Genomic DNA, 15076 nt, shown 5'->3' on the forward strand with positions numbered 1-15076 from the left:
CTTATTTGAGTAATGAAGAAAGAGAGCACCCAACAAAACAAATATAATTTCCTCTAAAACTTTAGACGGTGAAGCCTAATGAATCATTTATAGTCTAATTCATAATGTCACAAAAAAAAAAAAAAAAAAAAAAAAAAAAAAAAAAAAAAAAAAACAATAACTATGGGAAGCCTCAAAAGCCTCTGTTGAGGTGAGTGAAATTGATAAGTTAATTAGTTAAGCATCACCATAACATCAAAATATTTGAGCAAATTGAAGCTCCAAGTGAGAACTCTATAGACCCAACCAAAATTCAAGCTAGAAAAAAGACAAAAAGGAAGAAGAAATGGTAGAATTGTCGCAAATCCTTTGTCATTTCTTAGTTTAAGGTTAAGAAGCGAAAGAAGAAGTGGAAATAAAAAATCTTGGATTCCGATTTCAAAAAAATTAAAAAAAAAAAAAATGGAAGACGCACCAAAATATAGATTTAAAACTAAATGATAGAAACACACACAAAATATAGGTTGAATATACCTTGTATTTATTTGGATGTCAATGCTGCAACAAACAAGCATGATGAATGTCATCTCTGTTGAAGAGTCTTTTCAATAAATAAAAATACAATAAAAAGCACATATACTAATAAATAAAAACAATTAACATTTTTTGGCTAAGGGGAAAAAACATATATATCTCCACTTGGGCAGGGAAAAAGGGAAAGGTTCGCGCTAGAACAAAACTTTTTCATAAAGAGTGATTCCACTTGGTTCCTGTTGAGAGAAGTGCTCCAACTAATTGCAATTAGTTCCACCTAATCTCATTTAATCTTGTTAATTGTTGTACATTTATGATTAGTATGTGGTAGTTTAGAGTTGGCTTATCCTCTGTATATAAGGATGTATTCTCTTATTAGAGATACTAGTTGAACTTCACGTGCTATGCACGTGGAGAATAATCCGTGTGTTAAAGTTTTTATTAATGTATTATTATTATAAGCATATAAAATCCTAAAAAGGAAAAAACGAATAAAATTTTAGGGCAAGAAACCAAAAAAAGGGTCAAAAAGGACTAAATGAAGATATAAATAAGTTGTAGGGCAAAAGGAAAAAATAAAGTTACGGGGCAAAAAAAAGGAGTAAAAAAGACCAAAATGAAGAAATAAATATGCTTTAGAGCAAAAGTAACCAAAACGAAAAAATATTTCAAGACAGATCCAAAAAAAATGATAGAAAAGGACTAAAATGAAGAAAAAAAAAGTTTTAGGGCAAAAGGGAAACAAGGGGAAAAAAATAAAGTTTTAGGGCAAAAATGAGAAAGAATGGGTCAAAAAAGGACTCAAATGAAGGGGAAAAAAAAAGCTTTAGGACAAAAAGAACCAAAATGAAAAAAGACAAAGTTTCAAGGGCAAAATAAAAAAGGGGTTAGAAAAGGGCCAAACAAAGAAATAAATAAATTTTAGGGCTAAAAAGACCAAAATGAAAAATAAAATAAATTCTCATAACAAAAATAAAAAGGGTAAGAAAAAAAGAATTAAAATGGCGAAATAAATAAATTGTAGGATAAAAAGTAAAAATAAATATAAATATAAGGAAGGACTTGAAAAAAATGGGAGGAAGTGGGGTGCATTTTGGCAACGTTTTAATAAAACACAAGATCAAAGGTATTTTACTATTAGTTCCAAACCACTAAGGTCTTACAAATGCAAGAACATGCTCACGAGTGTACACATACATATTAATTTCAAACCATAATTTGTGATTGTTCATAATGATATCAGGAGGTAATGGTAGAAAAGTATCGAATTCAAAACATTTAAGATTCATAACTTGGTGTTGAGTTTTCTTAAAATAGAGCATTGTGGGAGGAAACTAAATTTACAAAAGATGAAGCAAACCATATACAGAATCAGTTAAGCACAAACAGGTACCTAATGACAAAAGTGATTCAAAAATAGTTCATAAGAATAAGGAACAAAATGAAGTATCTACCTTATAGACTCTAAGAAGAAGAGTCATCTCCTTCTAACAAAAGAACAACAACCAATACCCTAACCATATCATCTTAACTATACCAACAATTTTAAGAACATCAGAGGCACTTTCTATCTATCATGCTAAATACACAAATCAATTTATAAAACATCAATTCGAATAAACCTAAAAATCAACTTAAAACTTTCAAAGTCATAATTATAAGAAACTCAGTGTCGTATTAGAAACAATACAAAGTTCAATATAAATAGGGGCTAAAGAAAGTCAACAACATTCTTAGCAATTTCATTTATCACAAAAGCTTAATGTAGAAATTGACTTCCTATAATAGTCCTTATAATGATGATATATAAATTTATTCCGCATTAACATGATCCCAAACATCAAATTTTATTGATGATGAAAAAAAAGGAAACGAAAAAAGAAAAAAATATCCAACAACAAATGAACAGTAAAAATTTAAAACCTACCACTTTTACTTTTTTAGAAAGAAATAAAAGAACACGTCTGTAATTCAAAAAATCAGTCATATAAGTGATATTTGTAAAATTAAACCACATTCTAATTAGACTCTAAAAAAAAAGGTCATATGTAATTTTTACTTAAAATTGTTTTCAATGGGCTGACTTGTGCTGCTAGGAAGCCCAACACGTCAGCTTGTACTGGGCCAAGGACTTGGGCCTAGTTCTAAAAAAGAACAGAAATCCGTCGTGTACTTTTAGCAAAACTGAACTCTGTTTTGTGTACTTATCTGGGGTATCCCTCTGTACATAAAATTCCGCAATCTGTTTGGGAGATGAGAATCTTATTAAAGTGGGCAATAGTGGTTGTTCCAACTTCCAACCGTGAAAACTAATTGACACCAAAAACAAATACAACCATAATAATAACAATAATAATAATTGATTTACACAACTGGTTCAGGAATTAGTTGAACTACTCACCTACACCTCATAAATTTCCGTCACATAATTAATAAATAAATAATTACTATACGAACCCGACAAAGTACAAAATCACCGAATTTGAACACTAACTAATAATACTAATACATTGTCGCACCTATTTTTCCCAGTTTCTTCTCCTTCGTAGGATTCTCTCCTCCTGTTTTCCAATGGAGGGATCTTGTTCGCTCATCAGGCGCGTGTATCTCACCCTCTACAACTGGGCCGCCCTCGTCGGCTGGTATTGCTAATTTCCCCTCTCTTTCTCTCTGTTAAACGAAACCCAGATCTCAAAAACATACTAATTTTGTAAATTTTGGTGTTATATGTACGTGTGTGTATATATATAAACATGTTTATATATTTGCAGGTTTCAAGTGTTGTATTTGGCTGTGAAGACTCTGAAAGAGTCCGGCCATGAAGGGGTATACGACGCCGTTGAACGCCCTCTTCTGCTTGCTCAATCCGCTGCCGTTTTGGAGGTAGTATTTCTTCTCCTTTTTCTTTTCGTAGGAAAGGAAAATAGGAAATGATTTCTTTATTTTTGAATTTTTCTCTTTGTGTTTTAAATCAATTTAGGGGATTATTTTTTAGTGGTAGTAGTAGTAGGGTACACCTTTGTTACTTCTGGTTTATAACATCACATCAAAATTGAAGCAAATCCGAGTACCAACATGTGTAATTTTGAATAATTTTAATTCAAATCTGTCAGTTTAAAAATGCGCCCATGGACTAGGACTAGTGGGGTGATCTTTGTTTCCAATGACTTGTTGGTACTCAAATCATATTGCTATTTTCTTTTATAAAAATTTAAATTTAACTTTTTTATTAAAGTGTTTTTCTATTATATAAATGCCTTAAATGACTTAACTTTTGCAAATGAAAATACCCTAATGTCCAAAATTTTGATTTTTATTAATAATAATGTATTCTGACCTTTTTCTTTTTTCGCTACTTGGTGGACCTTGATCTCTTTGGTGACAGATTCTTCACGGGTTGGTAGGTTAGTAGACTTTTTTTTTTTTTTTTGGTAGGCTTAATTTTGGTAATAGAAAAGGAAAAAAGTAAAAAGTTCATTTCTTTTTTTTTTTGTGGGGTTTTTTATTTTTGTTGATTTTCATTGAATAAGGTCTTGTGAGATCTCCAATCACAGCAACACTGCCACAGATAAGTTCAAGATTGTATGTGACTTGGGGGATCTTGTGGAGTTTTCCTGAGGTGGGATGACTAATTTGAGCATTTTCATTGTATAATGATTTGTCTATAAGAGTTTTTGGTGAATGAACCTTATTTGTGGGCTTGTGGCAGATTCGGAACCATATACTTGTGAGCTCTTTGGTCACCAGCTGGTCTATTACAGAGGCAAGTATCACAGAAATGTCATTTTCTATCCCTTTGAAGTCTATCAGAAACTATGGTTCACTCGTTTTTTATGTTTACAGTGTTTTGCGAAAGGATTGCATAGGTAGTAGCGATGTTCTTTGCTTGCGTAATCTGTGTGAATAACATGTCAATGAAGAAATTAAAAGTGTCTTAATGGCGAATAGCCCAAATTCTGTGCTGGTTTTAACTGATTTCTTTGTTTTTCTTTTTTCCCAGTAAATATTTTTGAAAGTTGTCATGTTGTTGTTAATCAAGCTCGAAAATGAACGGAATGAACCTTGCAACTCAAGTCTAACGCATAAGGCTAATCACTTTTTGTATCTCCGTGAAGTCAAATTTGCTTGATATCACCTCATATGGAAGGGATAATGAATTGAATACAAGCTTCCAAGACACGCCTTGACATAATATTTTATTTTCCAAGATAAAGTGTTCTGATGCATATATGCTTCCCCCTTGATATCGGTTTGTTGTCATGTTGATTTTAAGTTGGTGGATAAGTGACCATGAAACAATTAGTTCTTACATTTTCTTTTTCCTTGTAATTGAAGATTATACGATATTCTTTCTTTGGGATGAAGGAGGCGCTTGGTTCCGCGCCTTCATGGCTCATGTGGCTCAGGTATAAACTGTCCCCCATCCCATTGGTTTACTGAGGAAGTTGATTTCTACATGTTTCATTGATCGATCCTTTTAATTATATGCTATGCAGGTATAGTACCTTTTTGGTTTTGTATCCTACTGGAATTGCCAGCGAAGTTGGTCTCATTTATGTTGCCCTGCCATACATCCAGGTATAGTTTGAACTTTGATGACAGTGCGAAATATGCGAATCGGTGTCTTCTTCGCAATTCTGTTTGAAAACAAGTTCACTAAATGATTTTCTATCCTTGCAGAAATCTGAGAAGTACTGCATAAGGATGCCAAACAAATGGAACTTCTCTTTCGATTATTTCTATGCCGCACTTCTTGTCTTCGGTATCTATGTCCCAGGTATGAATGAGCTCACTACAAACTAGCTAACTTTGTATTACTAGGCCCAATTTGGGATTGTCGTGCTTATAATAGAAGCACTACATTTACTTTTGCAACTACATTTACTTGTAGCAAAAGTAGGAGCAGAAGCTGAAAATTATAAAGGGCCTGTTTGGAATGACCTAAAAGAGCTGCTTTTGGCTCATTTAGTCCAAAAACTACTTTTCAACCTGTTTGGATGAACACATTCAAAGGGCTTTTGGTTTTTGTAAGATCTTTTTAAACAAATAAACTCCCTAGTACTTATGGAAAACAGAGCTTATAAAAAGTTTTTTATTTATATTTTTTAATCTTTTATTTGTGAATAACAAATTAAAATCACATCCATATCCTTGCATTATGTTTACATTTATAACAATAAAAGATTTTGATTTGTTTAATAATACATGTTCCCATTTCAAAAATTATGCTAATAAATAATAATAATAATAATAATAATAATAATAATAATAATATACATGTTCAAAACCTCTTCTGAAATCAAAAGGCTATTTTCCATACACTATCCTCACAGTAATTAGAAAGCCCTGAATTATCGTTCTCTTCTCTTCTACTACTTCCCAAACGAGCTCAAAATCCAGCTTCTTAAAAACTGCATCGATGTCGGTGTAAAGTGCTTTCATGCATTTTTACCAAACACTGGTTGCATCGTCTTCTAAAGCTAAATGCCTTTAGGAGTTCCAAAAGCAATCCCAAACTGGGCAAGTCTAGTGTATTCATTTGGAAACCTTTAATGTTATGGCTTTATCTATTGCAGGTGGTCCTCACATGTACAGTTACATGCTTAAGCAGAGGAAGAGAGCTCTCTCGAAGTCCAAGAGGGAGTAGTAAGCGCAGCAAAATTCAAATATGTTGTCTCATGGTTTTTCCATCTCACACTCGATTCGAAGATTCTGTCTTAGACGGAGTTGTAACCTCAGAAAGGTTTTTGGCCAGTGTAGTTCTTTGTTTTTTTTTGTCTCAAGTATTAGAAAATCGGGGCTAGCCTGAAATGGATACGCAAAGGCCCAGATATTTGTATCTTCCATTTATTGCAAATGCTTCAACATAATTTGTTCCAATACCCAATTCAATGCCCCAATGCCAAGATAATAAATGCTGAGCTCTAGATGCAGTTTTCTAACATTGTCAATTTCGGCAGAACTTTAGGGTCTGTTTGTCTTTAAGAGTTCTGCATAGTTCAAACCATAATTCTTGGTTATGTTATAATATTTTCCTAAGTCAGAATCATAACCACGGTTTCAACCCATGAACCAAACAAACTTTAGACTTGAGTTGGCTATAAATAGAAGTACTAATCTTGAAAGAGTATACACAATATAATCTGTTTATAGGAGGATTCTGTAGTACGGTATTTTCTGTAGGATATTGTTTCACTGTCGAATTTTAATCAAGTCTCTTAAATCATCATGATTTTTTTCATCTGATACAATTCTGAGGCAATCTGATGTAAAACCGCGTGCCTGTTTTATATCATACTAGAGAATTCTCCTTTAAAGACGATCTTTATGAATACAGACAGAAGTATGCAACTTATCCTTCAATGGGCGAGCATTAAAATGCATGTTTTAACTGCTAAGTTCCGTCTTTGTCGACTGGTTCCACAGCTTTTGATCAAAACAGCAAAACTCAAAATCACGTTTTTTGTTTCTTTGGATGACCAGATTATCTTAGCCTTGCCAACGAACACAAAATTTTCCAACCATATGATTCTGGCAAGTTATAGTATCTACATGCGTGGTCACTTGAGTTACTGTTACTTAACCAATTATTTTTACTATATATGTACCAGTCTTTTTATAACAAATGATAATGCATCTTCTAATCCATGTAAATCTTGGCTCTTTTCGCGGTAAGCCTCTCTACGGGAAGTGCAAGTTCTGACTATTGAATCCGGTCAAAATCACATCATTAGAATGGTATGCAGAACAGACGTTTTTTGATACAGATCTAACGGTTGAATTGTAGAGAGCTATTGGTAGTTCATTTTTTCTGGTCCTACTAGAAAAACTCTAATAATTTTTCAAAAATATTAGTGTTTGATATTTACTATTGAGTCATCAAATGCCACATAAACTGGTAACAACTTCAAAAGCATTAGCGTTACTTTTTGCTCAAACATTGTGGTTTATGCCCACAGGAGTGATGTCAATGTTGGGCAAAAGGAGCAGAATCTTTTCAAAGTACAAAACTACAAAATTGTAAACAACCCACAACAAGAATCGGACCACGAGCAAAGACAAAAAAAAAGTGTTTGATAAGTAAAGAACAAGAAAAAGGGTGCACAAGACCCTTGAAGCTCCTCATCCACTAGTCCCAACTTGTGGCAAAAGCCTAAATTTCATTCTTCTGAATCAGCAGCAGCGCTGGCAGCACTCAAATCCACAGATAAATCCAGATCCTGAAGATTAATTGCTATTATCAACATCTATATAGTTTAAGAAAAAAGGTTGCAGAAACCACCGATGCTAAGCACCGTCGTTAATAAAAGGTGGGTCTCATTTGTAAACCTCATTTGCGGGACTCACTTTCTATTAGTGGATGATGGCATTGTTCATAGTTTTAACTAACTTCTAAACTTTCTTTGCTAAGATTACCATGATTCATTAATCGTGAACCATGTGGAAGCAAAGTTGAAGTGACAAAAAGAAAGATAAGAATCTATAAAGTGATGGAAATTCTCTCCATTTTGTCAAGCTAGAACTCTACAACTCATAATATGATATGCAGAATATAATCTAGAATTCCGTTGTATAGGTAAGTCTAACAAAGTCAAGTAAAAAAAATAGGTGTATGGGCAAGCCTACTAAGTAGTAAAAAGAAATTACCTTTCCAGTTATTTTGCTGTACATGGCAATCACATCCTGTACTGTGGTCTCAAAGTGAGTTGTTGCATCATAACTCTGTTAAGAGCATTCCAATTCCCAAAATTTTATTAAAACTTCAAAGGTAGCAATATCAAAGACCAAGAAAATTAGTTTGAGAGAGAAATTAAAAATCCATGCGGCCAAGAAGATAACCCTCCACAGCTTTTAGTTTATACTGGGGTTCCTAATTTTGTATGACAAAAGTTAAAGAATAAATTCACCGCTAGAGAATAATGTAGGCTATAATTTTCCTTAATTCAATTTACCGTTTTAGGACAAACAATGAGACCGGAAATGTATTCTCCAATTAGTTTGCTCAGTGTCAAGTTATGTGGAGCCTAATTATAAATACGCGAATTTGTCTTAATTCCCGTGCTATACAAGGAATTTTTAGGACAACTCTTTTATGTAGAGGAGAACAAAGAGACCGAAAGAGATAATTTTTAGAGTGGATTGTACTTCTTCCAATTATAATGAAATTTGATCCACTGTATATGCGTGCTATGTTTAATTTTTTCTTCTCATTTTCTTACTGCTCTTGTGATAGGGGAGTAATTAGTGCTTTTTAATTCCTAAAATGGGGTTGAACTATAAAGTAAGTGGGAACAATATTTTAGAATACTCGACAAATCTTCTCTAATATTATCCCTAGAACCTGCGAACGTTTATTAAGTCAGAGGATTCAACACAATGCAGCATTATGAATGAGCAAGGATAGGAAGAGTTATTTGGTTTTGGATTCTTACTGTGGATATGAAACAATTATCAGCATCGTTCTGGTTTGTAGGTTCAAATCTATCATACATATCGAAGAAAATTTCATCTACAGGTCCAAGGAGATCAATGCCAGGCTTCAATTCCACTTTAGGATCATCAGTCTCTGCCTCAGTCAACACAAAAGCAATGTATTTCCCTTTTGGAGCTATGTTGTGGGAATATGAACAGCAAAACAGGTACCTGATTAGAAATAGTTGTTTTCCAAGCATGTCATCAAAGTTAGTATGTGAACAATTCCTGCTTATAATCTCAATGCTTTGTTTTCACAATCTGATGTGCAAATTTCAAAAAAAAAAAAAAAAAAAAAAGAGAAAAAAAAAACAAGCCAAGACAATGGAAAAAAAAAACATGATATGACAATGATAAGTATACTCTTATCAATTGAGGAGAAAAAAAAAACATGATATGACAAGGATAAGTATACTCTTATTAATTGAGGAGAAAAAAAAAAAAAAAAAAAAAAGAGAAAGAGAAAGCAAGCACAGACAATGTTATACTAAATGCTAAATCTTCAAGAATATCTCCAATGCAATACCAAATTTCAACGCCAATCTCAAAGTTTGGCATTAGTGATAAGAAAACTGTTCTCCAATAAAATGCCATAATTAATGTAAAAACTTCAAATGCTACTTGATTAAATAATTAAACAAAGTTAAAATTATTAAGTATAGCATATGTCAAATTTAGCATTTGACGACTTTTTAGTTGATTTGTTGACTTTTTCACTTAACAATTTTAACTTTGCTATTGTTAATTACTTAAAACTTGAAAATCTTTCTTTTGTAAGTTCCAAAGTTCAAAATTTATGACAAAAAATAGTTAGTCTTTAAATTAGCAAAATGCATTAGAATACAAAACAGAGCGACATATCAAACATGTCTTTTTTACACTCTTATGTGCTTTCGGCAACATTAGTATTAGTATCAGTATTAGTATTTGCATTCGAGATAGTCTAAGGCATATATGGATTTGGCTGTATTTGAATGAGAAAAACTAGTAAAACATACGTGTCTGATTTACGTCCAAGTTGCTTCTGGGGCAGAATAACCTGAGCTGAATGAGAATCATTGGTGTGTGGAATGGGTTGACTCATAATACATATTGCACGAGCAACTTTCCCAACCTTCTTTACCTGTAAAACACAGAGAATATGGAATTTCCAGTCGAATTAAAGCCAAAACAAGTAATGTCTTTACCAAGTTTTAAGGATGTTTTATGTAGTCTTACCTTGTCAGGGAGATATGACGGATCACATACAACTTTTTTGCATCTTGCAGTTTCTCCTTCTGAAGTCACTCCAAAAGCCCTTCCGTTCTCATCAAACTCTACCTGCAAATTGTCATTTTGTATCATTAGCTATGTTGCGTCCTGACGGCCGATAGAAACTTAGGACTTATTCTTTTAGAGTTTAACTTGAGTATAATTCTTGAGTTAAATTTGAGTTATAACTTGAGTTGAACGTGTAACTTGAGTTTGTGTTTGAGTGAGTCAAAACTTGAATTTGTATTTATATAGTATTTTAATAAAAACTCAATGCTGATGAAAAATTTTAATATGGTATATGGGTCGGGTTTTATTCATCTTTTCGTTGTCAACGCATAGAAAAAAAAATCATCTCAATCAGAAATAAAACGAAAAAGTTATAACATTTTTAAGAATATAAAAAATACTGTTCATTAATTGGAGTTCAAGTTTCTGAACTCGTGTTGAAGGGGAAACTTGAACTCGAGTTTTAGTCATAAACTCGAGTTTGAACTCGAGTTTAAACTTAAAAGAACATGAACTCGAATAAAGTTGTAACTCGAGTTGCATTTTTTTGAGTTTTTCACTCAAAAGAACAAGCTCTTAGTATTCTAGATCAGCTAAAGTACCAAAGATATCAAAAACACATCTCAATTGTTGACAAAGAATTTTTATTTGCTTAAAGTCTCTTGGAACAACCTCCATGGTCAATTCAGTTAAGTCATATTATGTTTAGACAGGCACAATCTAGTTCGAATTTAGCAAGAATAAAACCTATGAGATCATATGAGGTTTGTAACCAGAATTGAGATTATTTTCTGTTTATAATTCAAAACCTTGCATTCTGGCTTGCCAAGCATGTAGGTGCCACCATAAACAGCACTAAGCCGAGCAAATCCCTGATGATTTTTAAAGCATAAGTTATCAGAAAAAATGCAAAAAAAAACAAAAAACAAAAAACAAAACAAAACAACAACAATCAGACAAAATGCTTTTAGTTTCTGAAGAATGCATACCTGGGGAAGCTCTCCTAGGCCATAGTGGGGATAGATATAAGGAGACCCTCCCTGAAAGCGAGCTAAGGACTCTGCATACAACTTCTCAAAAGAAAGGCCTAACTATGTTAGAACACTTTCAACATAACTAACAATAAGAAAAGGAGATAATTGAGACAGAACAAGATAAAAATGTTTTGTTACCTTAACCCTCTTCACAAAATCCAAAGCCGGCTCGTCCAAGTAAGCATCATCACGGTAAAGCGCTAGAGCATGTCCGATGAAGTCAACCGTGTTGTCATCTAGTCCATACTTCCTACATTTGATGAATTCGAATATCTTAGATTCTCGGTTATCAATAATTCCACTTTGAATTTAACAGAACTTAAAGAAGCGTCTGTTTTCTTTTAAAGATTTCCCTTTCTTCTACGTTAAACTTCCTTATCATGTCCTTCATTATCGTTTCATCTTTCTTTCCACTTCCATTCTCTATGCAAATTCAAGTAGCACAAGTTTTCTTGAAATATAACTTTTCACCAAGCAAACAAAAAAATAAGGTTTGCAGAGATAAGCTGAAATGAAACAAGAGTAAGGATAATAAGTGAGGAATTACGAAATGAGGTCTCTTGCGGTAACTTTGTTGAGGTCAAGGCCCTCATGGGATTTTGGATCACTATCCTCATAGTCTTGGACATATATGAAAAACTTGCGGGCCCGACGCTTCTCAAACAACCCCATAAGTGGAGATTTAAGAGCTTCCACATCATTAGCAGGTACTTTGTGGATCTGGAAACATAAAACCAAGTTCATTACCAAACAAGAAAATTTTGCAACGTAATACGCAAACTGGTATGAATAGGTACTTTGTGGGACACTTATTTAGATCACGCACCTTCCCTTTGTTGTACACAAAATTACCATCCACGGCCTTGAAATTCAGATATTTTGTTACATCAGTATGGATAAGGACGCGAACAAGAGCGCCATTGGCCATCATGAACTGTAACAGACCACGGAAAATAATGAATGAAATCGGTTGAGGCTTAAAAAAGTGTAAGGAAATACTCAAAAGTTCCCATGAGACGATCACTTGTTCTTAAGAGTCAAAAAATCATGCATTCGTCATCTAGCTAGTGAATAAACATCAATCATGAATCAAGCATATATAATCAAGGCTTATAATCAACTCCTTCTAGCTGGTCAGGACTCAGAAATAGTATCAGTTTCTCCTTTAACCAAGGCTTGGAGAGCTTGTTGCAAGAATGCCTAGACATATCCAACATGGAAATATTTGAACGATAAACCGATTATTGCAAAAGTTTTTAAGTTGTTAGGAGGTGAACCAATATTAAAATTGGAGCTTTCTACTGGTAGTTTGTGTTTCCAAACATTTTCTCTGGTTAAAAACACATAAAAAAAAATATATAATAAAACTCATGGAACCTGATAAAGATCTGCAGTTCAAAACAATGCCCTGCCCTAGCCAAAGAATTCTCATTTTTGTTTGCATAGTATAACAGGTGAGGAACATATATATTGGCACCTTAGGGATCATGTCAACATTGTACTCTTTGCTTGAGCCCAACTGCTCCGGAGGCATGTCACCGTCTCTAAATCGCTTCCAAAGCTACAAGAGAGAGAGAGAGAGAGAGAGAGAGAGAGAAATGAAACACATACGCGAGCATTGAAAAATAGGGAGGCATGCATGAAAATTGAAGCATTAAAATTTAGAAACCTTGTACCTGGTGCAGATTAAGTGAAGTGGATTCCCCACCATAATACTCATTTCTATCCATATGCAGCACCTATTTCAAGTGAATACCAAGTTAAAAGAGCTAGCTAGCCCCCTCAATTCCGCATACAATTACAATCTCAAAAATTCATCGTCAAGATATCAAAATTTCAGTACGAGCCACCACCCCAAAAAGACGATGCAAATGCTGAGGGCCTTAGGAAGCCCCAACTCCTCATCTTAAGGGTGATGGGCCCTACACCGCTTATTTCTCAGGTGAATTAGAGGAATACTACTTCTACAGAGTTGGAGTTCAAATTTATATTTTGGTAAAAAATAAAATAAAATCAAAATCAAAATCAAAAGCCTAATTTTTAGATCAAAGTGGTACATGTGAATAACTAGACTTGCATATCCTAATTAACACCTATTTCTGTACGGAGCTGCGGTCTCACAATGCCTCTAAAAAAAATTAAAAAAATTAAAAAACAAAATAGCTTGAATTTATGATATTCTATGGCCTCTGAGAATTATCTTCAAAAATTTAGACCAAACAGCAAAGATAATTTATTTCCTTTTAAATGGGTTGTAAAAGTTGCATCTGAGAAATGCGTCCCAGATTTTCCTAGGCTGTATTGGCATAAATAAACATTTTGTAAAACACGCATTACGCCAGAAATAACATTAACAATTGTAGCAATTAATTTAATATTTATTTACTAACACAGTGAGTTATTTGAATGTAAATTTGTTCATACTTTGAGGCCGTTGACAGAAAGGAGGCCACTGAGAATGCATTCCTTGAGGCCCGTGCCGAGAACTATGACGTCGTATTCTTCATCCATGGTTGGTCTTGAGTCTTGATGGATGATTAGTTTAATTCTCTAAATTATTAGAGGAAGAAAAGAAAAAATGACGGAATTATTGGCCTTTATAATGCAGTTTTTGAGAAAGAGGGGAAGGGAACAAGTCTATTGCGAGGCGTCCCTGTCGATTCGGTCGTTATGTCCGTTATTTGTAAAACGTGTCGATCGATGACTCGTTCTACCTGGATGGTTCTCCGCGCACTCATTCTCAGCTGGTCCCTTCGCTAGTTTTTCGTTTGTTCTTTCTGAATTTTCGAAATTGAATTAACGGTGAAATTAAGAAAAGAGTTATTTGGTAATATTATTTCGTAAAGAAATAACTAGTATACATTAGAAACTTGGTGGAGCAAAATTAAATTTGGAGTTTCTCTAATAGGTTTGACATACTATTAGTGTTAGTTTTTTATTATTGGATCAAATTAAAATCACACTAAATTAAAAAAATATGCAAAACATATCATTATTAATACAAATCTTACAACTAAAAATAAAAAAATTATCCGCAGTTCATTTTTTCTATTCTTATAAGAAATGCTCCCAATTAAATTATATACACATGACTTGCAAATCTAAAAAGATCTTTCTTAAAGCTTCTATTAGAAACTAGCAAACCGAAATTGCTCGATCATGACCGAGTTAACAAATCGAGGGGTTGCAACACATTGTAACTGATCCCATCGATCGGTTAACTGATTAAACATGAATGGTTTGGCATTTGGCAAGTGTTGTGTGGCTTTAGTTTGGAACTGAAACCGAATAAATCCTTCTTTTTAAAAAATGATAAATATATGTTATTATCATATAATTAGTAACATATACATGTATATGTGTATATAAATTCTAAGGAGTAATAATTTCATTCTCAGATTTATTAAAAAAAAAAAATTCCTTACTGACACCCGCTCAACTTTTCAAATTTTGTAATTTAGTCTCTATTTTTTAACAATGACCTTTTAATTTAAAAATTTTTACAATTAAGGTCCAATTAAAAATGATGTCTTTTTTTTTTTTTTTACTGTTATGATCATATAACACGCACATGAAAGTCTGTTGAAGACTTTCATTTCTCATCTAAAAGTTATATTTATAACATGTAGAAGTAAAGAGTGTGACATTATATATATATATATATATATATATATATATATATTTTACTGTTATGATCATATAACACGCACATGAAAGTCTGTTGAAGACTTTCATTTCTCATCTAAAAGTTATATTTATAACATGTAGAAGTAAAGAGTGTGACATTATATATATAT

General features: G+C 33.1%; 2 protein-coding genes across 2 annotated transcripts; one reads left to right on the plus strand and one right to left on the minus strand.

The window, feature by feature from the left end:
- Window positions 1-2947: 2947 nt before the first annotated feature.
- LOC21391901 (very-long-chain (3R)-3-hydroxyacyl-CoA dehydratase PASTICCINO 2) lies at window positions 2948-6301 on the plus strand. The gene is made up of 9 exons (XM_024172809.1): window positions 2948-3155; window positions 3285-3396; window positions 3899-3917; window positions 4044-4132; window positions 4223-4276; window positions 4849-4919; window positions 5010-5091; window positions 5194-5290; window positions 6090-6301. The coding sequence occupies exons 1-9, from the start codon at window positions 3085-3087 to the stop codon at window positions 6158-6160; spliced, it is 666 nt and encodes a 221-aa protein (XP_024028577.1). The 5' UTR covers window positions 2948-3084; the 3' UTR covers window positions 6161-6301.
- A 1194-nt stretch (window positions 6302-7495) lies between these two features.
- Window positions 7496-13824, minus strand: LOC21391902 (guanosine nucleotide diphosphate dissociation inhibitor At5g09550). The gene is made up of 13 exons (XM_024172807.1): window positions 13704-13824; window positions 12956-13018; window positions 12757-12840; window positions 12106-12213; window positions 11827-11999; window positions 11418-11529; window positions 11235-11315; window positions 11055-11117; window positions 10204-10305; window positions 9984-10108; window positions 8946-9156; window positions 8161-8235; window positions 7496-7733 (listed from the first exon to the last, which is right to left on the minus strand). The coding sequence occupies exons 1-13, from the start codon at window positions 13788-13790 to the stop codon at window positions 7674-7676; spliced, it is 1344 nt and encodes a 447-aa protein (XP_024028575.1). The 5' UTR covers window positions 13791-13824; the 3' UTR covers window positions 7496-7673.
- Window positions 13825-15076: the final 1252 nt, after the last annotated feature.

The sequence above is a fragment of the Morus notabilis genome, unplaced genomic scaffold, assembly GCF_000414095.1.
Source record: "Morus notabilis unplaced genomic scaffold, ASM41409v2 Scaffold103, whole genome shotgun sequence".
Taxonomy (NCBI): domain Eukaryota; kingdom Viridiplantae; phylum Streptophyta; class Magnoliopsida; order Rosales; family Moraceae; genus Morus; species Morus notabilis.

Bases quoted from the DNA above. Each gene is read 5' to 3' on its own strand.
- LOC21391901 (XM_024172809.1), top strand. From the start codon at position 3,085: ATGGAGGGATCTTGTTCGCTCATCAGGCGCGTGTATCTCACCCTCTAC. The intron at 4,277-4,848 runs GCAAGTATCACA...TTGTAATTGAAG, and splicing joins CCAGCTGGTCTATTACAGAG to ATTATACGATATTCTTTCTT. The intron at 5,291-6,089 runs GTATGAATGAGC...TATCTATTGCAG, and splicing joins CTTCGGTATCTATGTCCCAG to GTGGTCCTCACATGTACAGT.
- LOC21391902 (XM_024172807.1), bottom strand. From the start codon at position 13,790: ATGGATGAAGAATACGACGTCATAGTTCTCGGCACGGGCCTCAAGGAA. The intron at 11,118-11,234 runs GTATGCATTCTT...AAAAATCATCAG, and splicing joins GCCTAGGAGAGCTTCCCCAG to GGATTTGCTCGGCTTAGTGC. The intron at 8,236-8,945 runs GTAAGAATCCAA...TGCTCTTAACAG, and splicing joins ATAATTGTTTCATATCCACA to AGTTATGATGCAACAACTCA.